General features: G+C 35.9%; 1 protein-coding gene across 2 annotated transcripts in view; it reads right to left on the minus strand.

Annotated features, from left to right (window-relative positions):
• Positions 1–660: 660 nt before the first annotated feature.
• Positions 661–18,176, minus strand: part of CDH17 (cadherin 17) — a 75,401-nt gene continuing 57,885 nt past the window's right edge. For both annotated transcript variants that reach the window (XM_051970851.1, XM_051970852.1), the window contains 5 exons: positions 11,853–11,983; positions 8,981–9,220; positions 7,605–7,721; positions 6,904–7,020; positions 661–1,697 (listed from right to left, as the gene is read on the minus strand). In XM_051970851.1, coding sequence (XP_051826811.1) covers positions 1,603–1,697; positions 6,904–7,020; positions 7,605–7,721; positions 8,981–9,220; positions 11,853–11,983 — 700 coding nt within the window. In that variant the 3' untranslated portion in view covers positions 661–1,602. The remainder of the gene's footprint in view (positions 1,698–6,903; positions 7,021–7,604; positions 7,722–8,980; positions 9,221–11,852; positions 11,984–18,176) is intronic.

Here is an 18,176-nt window from a genome sequence, read left to right on the forward strand (position 1 = left end):
AACATCTCCCTGCCTGTATCCCACTTCTGCCACTCAATCATTTCTCATGCTTGATAAAATTGACTCCCAAAGAAAAAAGTCAGACTTCACAAGCTACTTGCTTGTAGACCTTTGAGCCTCTAGAACACGAGAATAAGTGGTGGAGATTATGTTCAGGGATGGGGGACTGTGAATGTGAGAAATTTAAGGTTTTTTGAGAATGCTATCAACAAGGAGAAATAGAGGAGACTCAGCTTCTTCTAATTGATTAATTAAGACTTGATCAATCATGCAGCAAGCAAAAATTTAAGTGTAAAATTTTGAAAACATAAATGATAACAGAAATAGCCAAAATGAGCTTTTCTTTTCAGGAACACATCTAAAAGAGTGAATGAACAAAGTCATTTGGTACATAGATGGTTGATTTTTTACTTTCTTAAAAATTTTAAAAATTAGATAATCTGCCATTGCAAGTTGCAACCTAATGGCTAGGTTAGCTAAGATTCATAGCACTTTAATTTTTTTTTCCTTTCAGGTTCCTCTAATGCTGAAAAAAAGAGACTTTTATATTTCATAGATAATCAATTCATTGATCATCTTGGCTATCTTTTTTCCAAGTGCCTCTCCATAACCAATGACAAGATCTAAAAATGGAAGTAGAAGAACAAAGAAACAAATCCATACAAGACAATTTTACTTTTATTTTTCACATCAATACTTCTTCAGGTTTTTTTTTTTTCTTACATAGAAAAAAATGAAAAAAAAACACCACACACCACCAAAACTCTCTTAAAATACACATACAAGAAGCACACAAAGTTGGAAACTAGTAGTCCAAGATGACAATGATATACTTGTAAAAGGAATGTTAATTGTTGAACTTCTACACCATGAACCATGGCTAAAATATAGGAAAGCTGCAAGTTAAAAATACCAGGTTCAGACCATTTTAAAACCGGGAAATCTAGCAAATCATGCTGAGGGGAATAAAAAAACTAATGACTTTGAATTTCTTATTATTCACAACACAAGGCAGGTCAGTCTTTATTATCCCCTTTAAGTCCCAGTTTTGCTCTTTTCCTTCTGTTATAAACTTTCCATACAAATGTAATAATGGTTCATGGAGGAAGGGAGAGAGAAGGAATATGGGGGGAAGGGGGAGAGATTGTATTGTTTTCTGCAATGGTATTAAATAAATGACAATTTTTAAGTCCTGATTACAAATAATTGAGGATCTGTGATTTTTTTCACAGTGGGAATTGCCTTGATCATTGTCATTTAAACTGCTTTATGCTAGAGACAGTATTTGAACCATCTCTTCCTGACTCTTAACTTTGTACTCTTTCCACTACAGAACCAGGCCTCTTGGGTCTAAGTGCTCTTGGATAAATAAGAAAAGGCAATACAGAAGCAGCATATGTTATGGAAGAATGGAAAGTATGTGCATGTATAATATTTTTAAAGTAAGTAAAGATTAGGTGAGAGGAAATTTCTGTCAAAAATCTGAAAGAATAGATATAGACCTAAATGTTTGCATTTTTTCCAAAAACACAATGGTGAAACAAAAAGTCATGCTAGTAAAATATACATCTTGTAGTTAGATTAAAAATCCATCCTCCAAAATCATATCCTTAGTGGTACATTTTCAGGTGACTGAGCAAGTTTAGAATTTTTGTTCTTTTTCTTCAAATGGATAAATGTAGCTGTTAAAATCGCACCTGAAAGAGAAAAATCCATTGTTAAATAGTTGCTATTAAAAAAATACACTGTCATTTAATATGTTTGCAAAAGGTTCATATGAATCAACACAAGTGTGGAATAGCATACAGAATATGGAGCCTGAAGTCAGGAAGACTCATTTTCTTGAGTTCAAATATGGCTTCAAACATTTACTAGCTGTGTGATCCTGAGCAAGTCATAGAATCTCTTTTTTCAGTTTCCTCATTTGTCTAATGAGCTGGAGGAGGAAATGGCAAACCACTCCAATATCTCTGCCAAGAAACCCTAAATGGGGTCACAAAGAGTAGGGCATGACTAAAATGACTGAACAACAAATGATTTCATTGATATATGAGACCATTAATCCATGCATAAAGATCTCTCTTGGGATGTATTGAATTAGTTTTAAAGTGTAATATAATCCATACTTTTATTTATTTTTATAATTTATAATATTTATATTGTAAAATATTTATATTTTTATATATAATATTATATGTTATATAATAATATATATCCATATATTATTTATATTTATAATTACATATTTTTATTTATTTTAAAATATTTTATTAAATATTTCCCAGCTACATTTTCACTGGATTTGGGACACACTCAGGAATATTGCCATCTGACTATGTCTTTGATACATATATAGAGAGAGTTGTTTTAGAGTGCTGAGAGGTTAAGAGGTTTTCCAGGGTCATAGAGCCAACAAGGCTCAGAGACAAGATCTGAAGGTAGGCTCTATGTCCAATAAACCACACTGTCTTTTCATAATACATTCAACCATTCATATTAAATAACACACACTCTTCTTAGGGCTTAATGAAAAAGAAATAGCTTAAGGGATAGAAGTTTTGTGATTTGTTTTCAATAAGACAGAAGCTATCTTAACATTTCATTTTCAACAAGTCAGTAACAATGTAACCAGAACCTGACACATTTGACACAATGCTAGATATCACAGAATATACAAAAAGAATCTGTAAGAGATATGTAGAGGGTGGGAGCCTGGATTTGCTCCAGAGGCTTGTGCAGCTGTTCAGAGTCACTCCTGGGCTTAGCTCCACCAGGTGCTTTGCGCACCTGTTGGTTTGAATGACCAAGAATTAGACTTTGAAAAGGCAAAGTGTTTTGAAATATTTTCCTTAGTTTGAACTATTAGCACATTATACTTCCTTCAGTTCTTGACTCTGACAACTGAAGAGGTTATGTTTTATCATTCTTTTAAATTCATATATTATGTGTTTTTAAATTTTAATTACTAACATAGCTTTAATTGAATTTTATCATTCATGAATGCCTATTTAATTTTTTAAAAAGAAAAAAAAAACTTTTTATTGTTGAGTTGGTTTTTTCCATCATGTCTGACTCTTCATGACCCTATTTGGGGTTTTCTTGGCAAAGATACTGGTTTGTTTGCCCTTTCCTTCTCTAGCTCATTTGACAGATGAGGAAACTGAGGCAAACAGGATTAAGTAACTTTCCCATGATCACACAGCTAGTAAGTGTCTAAAGCCTTATTTGAACTCAGGAAGAAGAGTCTACCTGACTCTAGACTCAGTATTCTATCCATTGAACTACTAAAATAGAGTTTACAGGTCCAATCTGTAACAGTGAAAGGAGTTTCCATAGATTCTACTACTAAAATCAGAGGTCCAGAATACCACTCCCATATTTCAATTTATATATATATATAAGTTTATATGTTAAAATATAAAATATTAAAGATATATCAATATATCTATAAAAAGATATAAAGATATCAATTTATCTATATCCAGAATATATGGGTAGTAAGATTAGTGGAAATACTGATTAATATTCTGTTGCAAAAACCTAAGCCCTTCCTTTTCTCCATAATCACTTTGAAAGGATTCAATCTGAGATTTTATCAAGTCTACATCTCAATCAGTGTCTATATATCCTAAAACAGCTGTTTCATCTGGCTTCTATTCAGAGCATGATTATTCTTTTCCAGGCTTTAATTTTACCTGACTTTAAAAAGGAACTGCTAGGATATCAATTAGCTATCTACCAAAGTCTTCTGGGAACGAGGGAACCTGTAAAATAATTAAAATAATAGGACCTGTCATCTACTATGAAAAATTCACTCCAACAGAATTCTTCCTGGGTTATAACAAAGCTTTTTTTGAGATAAAATAGAGTGTGAGAGACCACAACCTTGAAAGAAGACCAAGGAAAAATGCATAATTCCTCCCACTCCAGATATAATAACCAACAAATTTTTACTCAGCATCTAGGCTCTGACTTAAAATATAGCCACCATCATAAAGGAAATTAACCAAGAGACACTGGCATTTTCATGGGGTAGCTTTGTAATTTTCAAATATTCTAACATTGATATTGCAACTACTGCCTATACCACTTGTATCTATTATGAAATCCTTAAATGGTCCCTGGACATCAAAGTGATGTCCTGAGTTTATATCTGACCTCAGACAGTGTTACCCTAGGCAAGTGACTAAACACTGTATGTCTCAGTTTCCTTATTTGTCAAATGAGCTGGAGAAGAAAATTGTTAGAGTTCAAATGTTGGAGTTTGTTCTTCTCAGGGCACAGCCGGTTTAGAGGCTTAGAGCCCTTCGGATGTCTCCAAATCCAAAGGTTCTGTCCTTCAGCCTCTGCCTCTGCCTTCTTCTGCCTCCAACAGAGATGGAAGATCTCTCTTATCTCCTTCTGGGGAGCCCAGCACCAACTTGCCACGGAGAGAGGGCTTCTGGCGTAGCTCCACTGAAATCCCAAAAGTGTTCTCTGCAGCAGAGTCGTTTCTCTCGAGTCTAGCGCGATCAGCCAGCCAAGAGGAAAAAATGTGTTCTGCCATAGATCCTTCATCGCTGGCTTTTTATCTGCCTCTTCTGAGAGAATGGGATTATGGGTTTTCTCCCATAGTGTTCTCTGGCCCAATGACTTTAAGGGAGGTGTGAACTCTCTTGAAGTTAGAAAGTGTACTTTGTGAAGCTAGCATACTTGTGGAGTCCAATGAGTAAAGGTGGGAACACAAGCCTTGTCTTGATTAGTTCTACTTAGTACCTTGTTTCAGGTTCTGGCCAAAACAACTTCTTGTAAGATTAGATCAACTCTAATTACTTAGCAGTTAGTAAGGATTCCAACATCTCCCCCTTTCTTTTGTTTTAAAACATAGGGGGTTTCTGAGGGGGTACACATAAATCCATCAATATGGGCCAGAACTTTGTAACAGATATACATGGTATACATAAATCCATCAATATGGGCTCTAACATTTGGCGCCCGAACAGGGACATGAACCCGGGCGCCAAATGTTAGAGTTCAAATGTTGGAGTTTGTTCTTCTCAGGGCACAGCTGGTTTAGAGGCTTAGAGCCCTTCGGATGTCTCCAAATCCAAAGGTTCTGTCCTTCAGCCTCTGCCTCTGCCTTCTTCTGCCTCCAACAGAGATGGAAGATCTCTCTTATCTCCTTCTGGGGAGCCCAGCACCAACTTGCCACGGAGAGAGGGCTTCTGGCGTAGCTCCACTGAAATCCCAAAAGTGTTCTCTGCAGCAGAGTCGTTTCTCTCGAGTCTAGCGCGATCAGCCAGCCAAGAGGAAAAAATGTGTTCTGCCATAGATCCTTCATCGCTGGCTTTTTATCTGCCTCTTCTGAGAGAATGGGATTATGGGTTTTCTCCCATAGTGTTCTCTGGCCCAATGACTTTAAGGGAGGTGTGAACTCTCTTGAAGTTAGAAAGTGTACTTTGTGAAGCTAGCATACTTGTGGAGTCCAATGAGTAAAGGTGGGAACACAAGCCTTGTCTTGATTAGTTCTACTTAGTACCTTGTTTCAGGTTCTGGCCAAAACAACTTCTTGTAAGATTAGATCAACTCTAATTACTTAGCAGTTAGTAAGGATTCCAACAGAAAATGGCAAATAAACCAGTATCTTTGCCAAGAAAATCCCAAAATGGGTCACAAGAGTTGGGTACAAATGAAAAACAACTAAAAAAAACTAAAATAAACATGAATATGTGTGTGTGTGTGTTGATACACACATATATACACACAAAATATACAAAAAATAAATATAAAGATTTTTTGGAGAGGGAGGGCACAAACAGCATGAAGTTTCAGGAGAAAGGCTTCAGTAGACAATGGTATTTGAGTCAAGTCTTGAAGAAAAAAAGAATCCTAAAAATTGGAAATAAGGAGTAAATGCATTCCAGATATGGAGTATGAACAATGGTAAGGTATGGGGATGGGAGATGAATAGCCCATTTGGCTAGATTGATTAATGTGGGAAGAAGAGTAATATATAATGAGACTGGAAAGTTAAGTGGGGAGAAGATTAGAAAAAGCTTTAAAAGTCCAATAGGCATATTTCATCCTAACACTGACAGGGAACGACTAGAGTTTATTGAGGTAGGGAAGTAAAATAGTCAGACCTGTGTTCAAGATTAGCAACTGTCTGGCAGATGAATTGGAGTAGAGAGAGATATGAGGCAAAGAGATCAATTAGGAAGCCACTGAGAATTAGAAAAATTCAGATGAGACATCCTGAGCTAAGGTGATAGGAGTAGTGACTATGGAGAAGAGATTGGATACAAGAAATGTGGAAATAGAAATGATAAGATAAGAGAAATGATTGATTAAGAAGATTAAAGGAGTATGTGGAGGGAGTAAGACTGTGAACTTGGAAGACTGGAAGACTGATCAGAGTCAAATTTGAAAAATGGTACATTGGGCAAGACAGATAGAAAGCAAGTTCTATTTGGGACATATTGAAATTATCTGCTCTCAAAAGGAAAAAAAGATAAAGATAAGTTCTATGCTCCACTTCAGTGAAAGGCAGCATGGCTCAGTGTTTTGAAAGAGCACAGGTTTTAGGATCAAAAGACCTGGGTTTGAGTCTCCAGCATACATTCATTGTGTGATTTTGGTCACTTAGTTCATCCTCTTCCAGTCTCAGTTTCTTCACATGTAAAACAAGGATAACAATATACTCTAGGCCCACACAACTCACAGATTTGCTTGGGAGATGGAATGAGATAACAAAATGTGACACAAATTTTAGCTGCTGATATTACTAACATGTCTTGTTCATGACAATTAGCCCTACTTGCTACCAGCACAGCTAATGGCATATGGATCCAGGTGTTAGCTCAAGCCCCACACTGCTTCTTAGACTAAGGGCTATCACATCTGGATCTAAGAAATGACACTCACCAATGACCAAGAACGTTACTAGGAATGTGCCAACTGCCATGGCCACGGTGGGCATCCCAGAAAAAGAATCTGGTTCCTGGTAGCACCATCCATCATTAGCACACTTGCATATAATGACTGAAAAGCAAAACAAATGTTATTTAGTGTGGGTTATTACCTTGAGATAAAAAGATCCTTCTTCCCTGTCCCTCTACTCCACAAAGACATCTCTTCTGTTCTTTTATGTCCTGATTTGAGAATTCCCTAGAATAGGGAACTCTCAATGAAGAAACTCATCAATGCAGATATAGATCTACTATATAATTTCTAATCTTGGGGAGTTGCCTGGAGAGCTTAGAGATTGATTTACTCCTTCACACAGTCAGCACTTATTAGAAACAAGTCTCCAACACAATACTTCATGGCTCTGAGGCCAGTTCTCTATCTGCAGTACTATCTCAAACTCTCCCTTCTTTTTTTTTTTTTTCCAGTTTCCTTGTCATCTCTCCTTTAGACCGTTAGTCTGTAAGCTGAGGGCAAAAACTATCTTTTCCCTTTCTTTGTATCTCTAGCGCTTGGTCTAGTGTCTAACACTTAACAGGTACTTAATAAATATTCATTGATAGACTAGCTCTATAAAACAAATGAAGAGAGAGCACAGACTCCCAGGAAGCTATTCTAACCAGTAAACATTATATATATATGACTGAGATATAACTTACCTGGGAAAGAGACAGTGTTTTCTAAGGGTGGTTTTCCACCATCATTAATTTTTACTGAAACTTCATATACTTTCTCTTGGAAATTTGTATGTTTTGTGGAAACTTTAGCATGGGTGCCTGTCAAAAGGAGAAATTAGACAAAGATTCAAAGGGATGCATGAGCCAGAAGCAAGTTAAGGTCTGGTACCTTAAACTCTCTGTTGTGGGAACACTTTTCCCATCTTTAAAGTAAGGTCCAAATCAATGGGCAAGCAGAGCAGACAGCACACCCATCAGGGTGTGAAACCAAAGACTTGGTTTCAAAGTCTTTTGCAGCTTTGCTTGTATACTAAAAATAAGTAGTCACATTTATGTAGCATGGGAATTAGGTTATACAAAGCAGAAAGAAGATGTTACCCCTAAATTCTTGGGATCAGAATGACTAAAGCATTTTATTATTAACACTCTTCCATTTAGGATCATGGATTTAGAATTAGAAGGAATGTTAGAGCCCCTCTATCCTAAAGATTCTTAACTTTTTTAATCCTTTCAGCAATATGGCAAAGCCTATGGATCCCTTCTCAAAATAATGTTTCTATATGCATTAACTTATTAATAATACAAACATTATTATGTGATTAAATGTTTTGATTAAAGATAATTAATCACATATTTATAATAATATTATGAAATATTAACAATAATAGAAATAACAGCTTAAAGATGCTTTTTTCACTCTACCACAAAGCCTCTCTCCTAGTATAGATCAAGCATAAATGTATATCTCTAGTTTCTTTTTTAAATCTTTCTCTTTATTTTTTTTAAATAAAATTAATAGATTTCCAAAACTCATACTTGTTACTTATTCTCTTCACACAACAACAACTCACTTATTCTTTCCCTTGTCTGCCTAGACAAGTAGAAGTCCTCTATCTTGACTCATAGATATGGCATAGAAAAATAACCAATAAGCTACAAGGAAAAGGACACTGAGGGGGAAAATACAAATGATATATTCAGAAATGAATTATATAAAACAAAAGGTATCAATAAAGATAAAGTAGTTTTAGTGAATAGTCATTGAAAATGGTTTTCATGACCACCAACCACCAATCTAACTGTAGTCAATGATGTTGTTCTGTGAGCTCAATTCCTTCTCTATCCCAAGTCAAGAAAGTTATTTAGGTGAAAATATCTTTTGTGCTGAAATTTCTTCATTCTTCTAACACTCAAGACATTCTCCTGGCAGTAGCTTCTTTAAGTTCAAAATAGTCTAACATCCTATCAACAAGTAGAAAGTCACCCTTAGTTTAATGCTGCAAGTTTATGAAAATATAATCAAATATTTCACCAAGTTCTAAATGTAGTCTACAAGCTAAATCTTCTTATCAACTCACCATTGATTTTGGAAATTTCCCAATCATTCTGCAACTTGTTATTGCCAAGGGAAAAATCAAATCGTGGACCCCAAGCTGGTTGCTGATCATCATCAGTAGCTTCAATAATGACACTTCCTGGTTTAGAAAGTGGATAGCACAAGAATAAACCAGTGTAGTCTTTCACTAATCGAGGAGGGTTGTCATTTACATCCAGAAGGGCTAAGTGGAAATATACTGAGGAAGTCAGATGGGATCCACCTAAAGGAAAAAACATTTGCAGTCAGTGTGGTATTTCTATATTTTCCTTCATGACAAAAATAAATAAATAAATGAAAGAAGTTTCCTTTCTTTCAAAAAATTTGGCCACAGTTATTTCTACTTATTTTTTCACCTGATATCTGCCTGATTCTAAAGGAGTAAGCTTAGATTTCTTATGCTTCTCCATTGCCCCAGAACTTAGCACAATATCTGGCACACAGTAACTTAATAAATATTTATTGTCCTCTCTGCTGGATTTCTCTATCTTTATTCTATATTTTCTTGTCTATACTTTACCTTAACAATGACAACAATAACAAGATTTTCCTTGTTATTTTATTCTTATGTTCCTCTCGAGTAGTAAAGGCTAGAAATAGTCATTTTTGAACCAAGTGAATTTTTGCACCTTGGGTAAGATTCACAATACTTCCATCAGTGGTAGCAATTATAAATATGATCAAAGTTGAGTGTTAATCCTCATGTTGTATTGAGGGTAGGTGTAATAAACATCAATTTCAATTTAGTTGAATCCTTTAGACTTTTCATCATTAATTCAACTCTTCTTTGTATGTCAGGAGAAGGCAAGGAACACCCTTAACACACTGGATGCACCTTCTATGATGATCACATGGGAGGCCATGGTCAAGAATTGTTCAGGCTAGGCAGGGATGGATAAGTTGAAGCCTAATCAAAGAGTAGAACTTTTGAATATAAATCCATTTAAATATTAGAATAATCTCAGCTTGTGAAATTACAGTAAACTATTCATTTCAGTTATTTATCTTAACATGCACTTAGATACCTCCCATTGTAAAAGCAAGCTAAAGTATCCCTTGTGATGCCTCTGGTGTATAATCTTCCCATTGTAGGATATCTGCAAGGAAAGGTTTGCTCAGCCCTTGTCATGAGTGGTATAAAGGAGATTTATGATTTGGAAGAAACTGAGAGTAAATGTCTTTGAAGATTATTCTAACTTTAAAGATACTAAGGATTTATGATTTAACTTAAATATCATATAAAACTTCTGAGAGGATAAGGTGATCAGTATTTTAAATACCTAGACTAACAATTGGATCTCTCTCCTCTCTCTCTTCTCTGTCTCTCTGTCTCTCTCCCTCTCCCTGTTCCCTTCCTGTCTTCCCCTCCCTTTTTGCCTCCCCCTCTCCCTTCCCCTCTTCCTCCCCCTTTTCCTCCCCCTCTCCTTCTCCCTGTCTCCCTGGCTCCCTCCTCCTCCCCTTCTCCCACTCCTAAAGGTTTGAAACTGGTGATGTTTACTTTTCATAAGTCTGAGATCCATTTATAGTATATATGTATACTATCCCATTTACAACCTAGTCTATGTAAACTCTGACTTAGCTTCATTAATATATTCTGTATCTCACAAGCCCATAAATTTAGAATAGAAAGGGAGGTCTTTTATTCTAATCCTCTCTTTTTACAGATAAGGTGACTAAGGTTCAGAAAGATCAAGAGAACTGAGACTGAAAATGTAGTTGGGTCAATAGTAATTTCTCTTGTTGGTATCAGCTGTCTGGGGAACAACAATGGAATTTCGTAGTAGTTTTGTCTTTTATTCTTATTTCTGAAAGTATCAAAAAGAATCTTCATGCCAGTAACTGAGGTGGATTGTAGAACCTTTCATTTTCTTTTCAAATGCTTCAGTGATAGAAAATTGAAGTCTCAGGAGATAAGGCAAAGTAATGAGATGTTATTGAGTTTTAAATAAATTTATAATGGCATTTCTCAGCTCACACTACCTTTAGAAGTCTCTGGATGACAGATATTGGTGGCAGATCATATCCTTCCTACTGAAAGAAACTCTAGGCTATATCAAGTATGAAGAGGGGAAGGGAATGAGAGTATTGTCAAGGAGCCCAGATAGACTCCACATGTGTTCCACTTTAACCAGAGCATTTGCTGGGAGGACAGGTATTTCCAAAGTCAGGTTTCCTACTTTAGCAGGGCCCAAAAGATCTAGAGAACCCTAGAAAGAGATAAACTGAGACCAAATTTTTCTTTTATTTTAAATCCCTTCTTTCTTATTATACTAGGACAGAGCTAGATTGAAAATAAAATAAGTACATATATAGCATTGAAAAGACTTTCCATTAGATTTTGGATCTCTGGACATCCTCATGACATGTTGCTATGCTTCAACTTCCAGCATCTACCTTGCACTCCAGATCCTGTCTTGGGATCCTGATTAGTGAATATTCACCATATCTAGTCCCAATTCACTCCCACCAGGATTCTCCATGGCCAGCCAACTTTATTCTGTGCCATCAAATAACCTTCCCCTTACCAGATTTGAACCTCTAGCTTTGAGAGAAGCAATCATTTCTAGAAAGATTGTGCCAATCAACTTCCTTATGATTTTACTCACCAGATCTGTGACTTCCCTGATCAAAACCACTTTTCTCCCCACTATATGTGTGTTTTTTCTTCAATTATAAGATTCTTGAAGAAAGATTATCTTGTTTCTCTGTATTTGCTTCCATAATATTTAGCTCAGTACTTGGCTCACTTCATTCATATTTAATCCAAATAGCTAATAAATTACTCTTTCTGCCTCTATTTGCCCCTTTTACCATTAGCTATTGATCTGTTTCTGAAAATCCACATAATTGCTCACCTTTCTCAGTGGCTATTACTTTCACTTGATAGTATTTTTCAGTTTCTCTGTCCAAGGATCTCATGGTAAAGATCTCACCAGTGACTCCATCAATTCTCAGCCAGCCTCGGGTGTCCCCACTCAGGGAGTAACTTCACAAAGGAAATGGAGTAAAAGAAACATTACATTATTTTACATAAAATAATTTTTAATGGCACTATCATTTATGTCATTTACTATCAAACCAGATACCATTTAAATTCTTTTTTAATTATTAATGTCTTTTAATAGTATTTTATTTTCCAAATATATGCAGGTAGTTTTCAACATTCACCTTTGCAAAACTTTGTGTTCCAAATCTGGATTCAAACTTAAGTCTTAATTATTTCAGGTACTACCACTGTAGTGCTATCTAGCTTTCAAAAGTAAGTCGTACATCTGTTTTATTTTCACTATCTGGTTTCTCATCATGAAACCAAAGAAAGTGTATGCTAAACAGTGGGGATAAAAAGAATAATAAAAACAGTTCCTGATTGGAGGTGCTTAATGGATGTAATATCACATATGCAAACCAATTCATACAACATAAATACAGAGCAAATGAAAGGTAGCTTTGGTAGAGAAGCCTCTAGTAGCTTTAGGCACCAGGAAAGACTTCCTGCAGGAAGTGGACTAAGAGCTGAATCTTAAAGAAAGCTAAAGATTCTTAGACACAGATTAGGAGAGAGAGCTTTGCAAGGGACTTTCCAAACATGAAGATGGAATATGGCAAACATACCACTGATATCCAAACAGAACATTTGATCTTTGAGCTTAATCCAGAACAACTCATTGATTGGCAGTTCAGAGGCTAAAGTTCTATTCAAATATTTGGAAATGAAAATGAAAATACAATTAGAAAAAGTAGTCTAATTGAAGAGCATTGAACTTGGAATTGGGAAGAGCTGAATTTAAATCCTTCCTTAGACACTTACTAGCTATATGACCCTAAGCAGATCACAGACTACATCAGTCTCAATTTCCTCTTCTGTAAAATGGGGATCATCTACCTAGCTCTCAGGTAGGCTATTGTGAGAATCAAAGAAATCAACATGTATAGTGCTTCGCAAACTTTAAAGCACCATATAAATGCTAGTTATTATTATTATTATTATTATTATCATTCTCTCATTAAGTCCCTGTCATCTACAATAAAATGCATTGGCTTATTTCTTATAAAGGTATCTTGGGGAGTGAAGGTGGGGAAACAGCATAGTGATATAATCTGGGAATGTCTGGGCATGTCCAGTTAGTCTAAGATGGAAGTGTCCCTGAGGGGCTCTTGAAACACATCTTGATTGCTTGTTGAAATCTCTATATCCCTTAACAACTAGGGGGAGGTAACCTTCTGTAATTGGCTGCCTGCATCTTTAAAACTAGTGAGACCAAGCTATTCATTTCTCTGTGTTTCTTATTGTTTATTCACCCATTACAGGGACACCATGAACTTTTTTATTTGGCTTCTGAGTTATTTGTCTTTCTCAGCTTCAGTTGCCAGAGGTGATCAGCACTGAACTGGGAGGCATATTAACTTTGAAGCCAGGATTGTAGATGGACTGGTACAGTTAAACCAATTTAGGAGCCCTGAGAGAGCAGGGATTGGGATTCAAGCCCCATCATGATTTTAGACTTGGAAAAGAGACTGTGCTCTATGAAACTTAGCTAAATAATAGGCTTAATGTTCTTCCCCTTCTCAGAGACTAAGGTGATTCAAGAGGGTTGGAGGATTATGCTTCCTGCATGTTAGGGCAGTAAATTTGTATCATTGTGATTATACCTTCTGAAATAAATATTTCTGTCAAAAGCTAATATGACTATCAGTGGTTAAATGGAACAGGGGTTTAGGGAGCTGCCTCCTATAATTGAGACAGCATATTGGTTTGAGTTGAAGTCATTTACAGATATACACCCCCTAAACATCTTCTTATAGGTACCAGAGAATCCTGGGAAAAGGGGGAAATGATAACATCTCACTCACCAGGTATTCCGGTAATGGAAGGGGCAGGGTGGTTTGTATTATGCTAACTAAAATCTGAACATCTATGACAAGGAAGCAATATAATTTTGTTGTTTCAACTATTATTAATCAGTCAAATATTTATTAATCACTTTCCAAGTACCATGTACTATATTTAGATGCTGAAGAAATACAGAATGGAAATGGGCTATAGGGAGCCATGAGGGAAGAACAGAGAAAAGGGAATAATTCAGAATGGAAAATAATGCTCAATAACACTGGAAAGACAATTCTGCCATGCTGTTAAAGAAATGTTATTAATTACAATCTGAAATTTGAACTAATATAAAAGTTAACTCCACTGAATTGTATCTGTAGCTAGATGGAACTACTCCCATTAAAAATTAAAAACTATGTGATCAATCATCTAGTTGCTTTGTCCTTGTGATGATAATTATTATAATATTTGGAAACATCTTGATCATTGACCGAATTTTTCTCTTCTTCTAAATGGCCAGTAAAACTGTGTCTATCTATTATTATACTACCATAAAACTGCCTTGGTTAGTGATAAAAACTGTGATCAGTTACTGTGTGGAGTCCTTTTGTAAACTTGTAAATTTGTAAATTTCGTAAACTTCTAATACAAATATGGAATTATTTCCCTAAAGGGAGGATGGGCACCAAAGAATAAGTCATGTGTGAAATATATACTAGAATAAACAATGGATTTGGAATATAGGGAATCAGAGGATCTCAGTTTGAATCCTGACTATGTCACTTTTTCCTTGTGTCCAAAAAAGATAATTTAACTTTTTTTGGGAAAGTTCCTTATCTATAAAATGAGAAATGGATGAGATGGCTTCTAAAGGATTTGCTAAGTATACCATGGATAGAATGCTGGATACAGATTCAAGAAGACCTGAATTCAAATTTAGCCTCAGACATTCACTAGCTGTGTAACCCAGAGCAAAATCACTGAACTTCTCTCAGTCTCAATTTCCTTATCTGTAAAAGGGACTTCATAATAGAATCTTCCATCAGGGATGTTATAAGGAAGGATCAAATAAGATAACATGTTGATGACTTTGGAAACCTTAATGTTAGCCATTATCATGATTATTCTAAAGTCCCTCCTCTGTTTAAATAAATCTAAATGAAGATTGAAGTTCAAAGTGAACTCACTAAGAATCAATCACAACAACCAATAGGAAGCTATAACAATTCACCTATCAGTGATCCCAAATTTAGAAGTGAACTTGGTGAGTGGACATGTTATAATTCCATGATCCCACTTGAATGCTTAGAAACTGGATAGAGCTAATAGTAGAAATACAGGGGCAGTTCTGAAATACTCATTGCTCCGAGGCTGTGTCATTTAATGCAACTTTGCCACTGAACTGGGAATTAAAGATATAACTAAAATAGGAATTTGGTGGTAAGTCACAGAATCATAGACCTGGTGCTTGAGGAGCTCTTGTCTACTTTAAATTTCTCATTTTTCAAAAAAGACAATCCCTTGAACAGAAAAAAAAATTGTCAGTTGTGTACACATTGAGAGCAGCATGGCAATCACAAACCGGGGAAGAGGCATCTTAGCAGTCCCTGGACTTTTCTTTGGTTCCCTTTCATGTGACCTCCAGAGAACATAGACCATGGAAGCTGATATGGTTTAATAGGTAGAAAAGCCAGATTACACTCAAATGGCAAGTGTAGGCATAATGAGTCACTAGATCTGCTTCAGGCATACTGAGGTCAGAGAGAAATGTATTCATCCCCAGTGGTTTAGAACTTCAGGAGTTTTTGGTACTGAGAACTCAGGAAGAATGAAGGAAACTCCCCCAAATTAAAGAAGTTATCTTTAAAGGCCTTTTCTCATTTAAAAAAGCCAAAGTAAGGAAGCCATAGACATGCCTGTTTTGGGAGAGGGTGAAGGGAGATTGTTGTTAGTCAATTTAACTTCCATGGGAGGAATTTTTGGAAGGTCAGCCAGAGCAAAAATGCCTTCCCAAAGTCAGGAAGCTTCAGACCTGAAGGCAGGGCAAAAAACAGAGATGGAAAATATTTATAACCTGGTCAAGATTGAACTAATAGACTCCAGAGCTGCTAACACCACTCCACCTCTATGATATTCCAAAAAGAAAATCCCTTTACAACAGGAATCCAGGATGAGAGAATAGGAAGTGAAAATAATAAAGCAATAGGCAGAGCCAATGAACCCTAGTGCTTATTAGCAGAAACTATGTAAAAGACTAAAAGCATCATAGAAGGTCCTTGATATTGCATTTAGAAACAAAAAGCCATAATGGAAAGGGCATTTAGAAGTTAGGACCTGGCAGTAGTAAAACACTTTTGAGGAGAGAGAGAGTGAAAGGAAAGAGAGAATAGAATCAATGAGGGAAAATAGTACATTTCACTATCATATGCAGATATAAAAATGTCAGAAATTACATAGTACCTTAAGATTTGCAAACTGCTTTACAATTATTATCTTTACAACAATCCTGGGAGCTACATCTCATATCATGAGGAATAACGAAGAAAGTGAGGCAGTTAGCAATAGTAATGGGGAAAAAATTTTCAGGCAAGTTTTTTAATGGCCTTATTTCTCAAATGAGAGAAGTGAGTCAAAATTATTTTTAAAAATAACCTTAAGGTACTATGTCCAAAGAGATTCTTTTTTAAAAGGAAAAGGATCTATATGTACAAAAATATTTATAGCAGCTCTGTTCTCAGAGCAAAAAATTGAAAATTGAAGGGATGGCCATCAATTGGGGAATGGCTGAATAAATGGTGGTATGTGACTATGATGGAATATTATTGTTCCATGGGAAATGATGAGCAGGATGTTCTCAGAAAAAAAAACACCTGGAAAGTCCTCCATAAACTCAAGTAAGGTGAAATGTACTATATACAAAGTAATAGCAATATTCTGGGATGATCAGCTGTAAATGATTTTGCTATTCTTAGCAGTACAATGATTTAGGACTACTCTGAAGGACTTAGGATGAAAAATCCTATCCATATCCAGAGAAGAAACTGATTTTATCTGAATACAAATTGAAGCATATTCTCTCTCTCTCTTTCTCCCTCCCTCTCTTCCTCCCTTTCTCCTTCTCTTACTCCCTTTCTCTCCCTTTCTCTCTCTCTTCTCTCTCTCTCTCTCTCTCTCTCTCTCTCTCTCTCTCTCTCCTTTTTTGTACTTTATTTTTCTTGAGTGTTTTTTTTGAGGGGGAAATCCATGTTTCCTTTCACAACATGATATATGGAAATGTTTTGCATAACTTCACATGTGCTTTCTTAATGGTCTCTAGAGATGGGAATAAGGGAGAGAATCTGAAACCCAAAAAAAATTTAAAGCAAATGTTAAAAAAATGTTTTAAATGTAACTGGGGAAAATATTAAATAAATTTTTTTTAAAAAGAAAGAAATTAGGACCTAGGTTTTAGATCCAGCCCTACTACTTCATACCTGAGTGATCTTGAGAAAGTTATTTAGCCAATGATTCCTCATCTATAAAACAGGGGTGCTCATGCTCATTTCATAGGAATAGTGTGAGGCACAAATGAGATCTTCCATATGAAAACTATAAAGTCATAAGTTGCTATCATATGCAGATATAAAAATAAGAAATTGCATAGCACTTTAAGGGTTGCAAATTGTTTTACAGTTATTATCTCATTTTATCTTTGCAACAATCCTAGGAGCTAGATCTCATATTATGAGAAATAATGAAGAAATTGAGGCACTTTGAAGTTGTGATTTGCCTGTGGCAACCTGGCCAGTAATTTTATAAAGCTATATTTGAACTAAGATCTTCCTGACTCCAAGTGTAGCAATCTATTTATTCCATGATCTAAACAATTAGCTAATTTAGATGTTAGGACTCTTACAAGGTGCTAAAGTCAGTAGAATTGATAGGCACTTTGGGAGATTCACAAGTCCAGGAGATTCACAAGTTTAGTGAAGGAGCTTCACAAGTCACAGCTCCCACAATCCTACTCTTGGAGGGGGAATCACTGTTTGAGTTCACACCTTTAAGAGATCATATATAAGGAGTTCCCACAAGCAACTAGAGAATTTTGGGAGAGACTTTTGGGAGACTGAGAAGCCAGGATTCAGTTGGGCAGAATGAAGGATTCAGAGAGAGCTGGAGGCTGAAGCTGGCAGAGGCAAAAGTACTAGCAACAGGAGCTCTTGGAACCAAGGAAAGAGAGAGGCCTCTAAGAAAGCTAATAGGGCTATTTTGAAGGAGACAAAGGGCTGGACTTAAATTCCTGGCTACATTTGGGGTGATTATTACTCTGAACTGAAACTAAGGCTACCTCCAGAAACTCCCCAAGAAACCT

The sequence above is a fragment of the Antechinus flavipes genome, chromosome 1 (genome assembly GCF_016432865.1).
Source record: "Antechinus flavipes isolate AdamAnt ecotype Samford, QLD, Australia chromosome 1, AdamAnt_v2, whole genome shotgun sequence".
Classification (NCBI taxonomy): domain Eukaryota; kingdom Metazoa; phylum Chordata; class Mammalia; order Dasyuromorphia; family Dasyuridae; genus Antechinus; species Antechinus flavipes.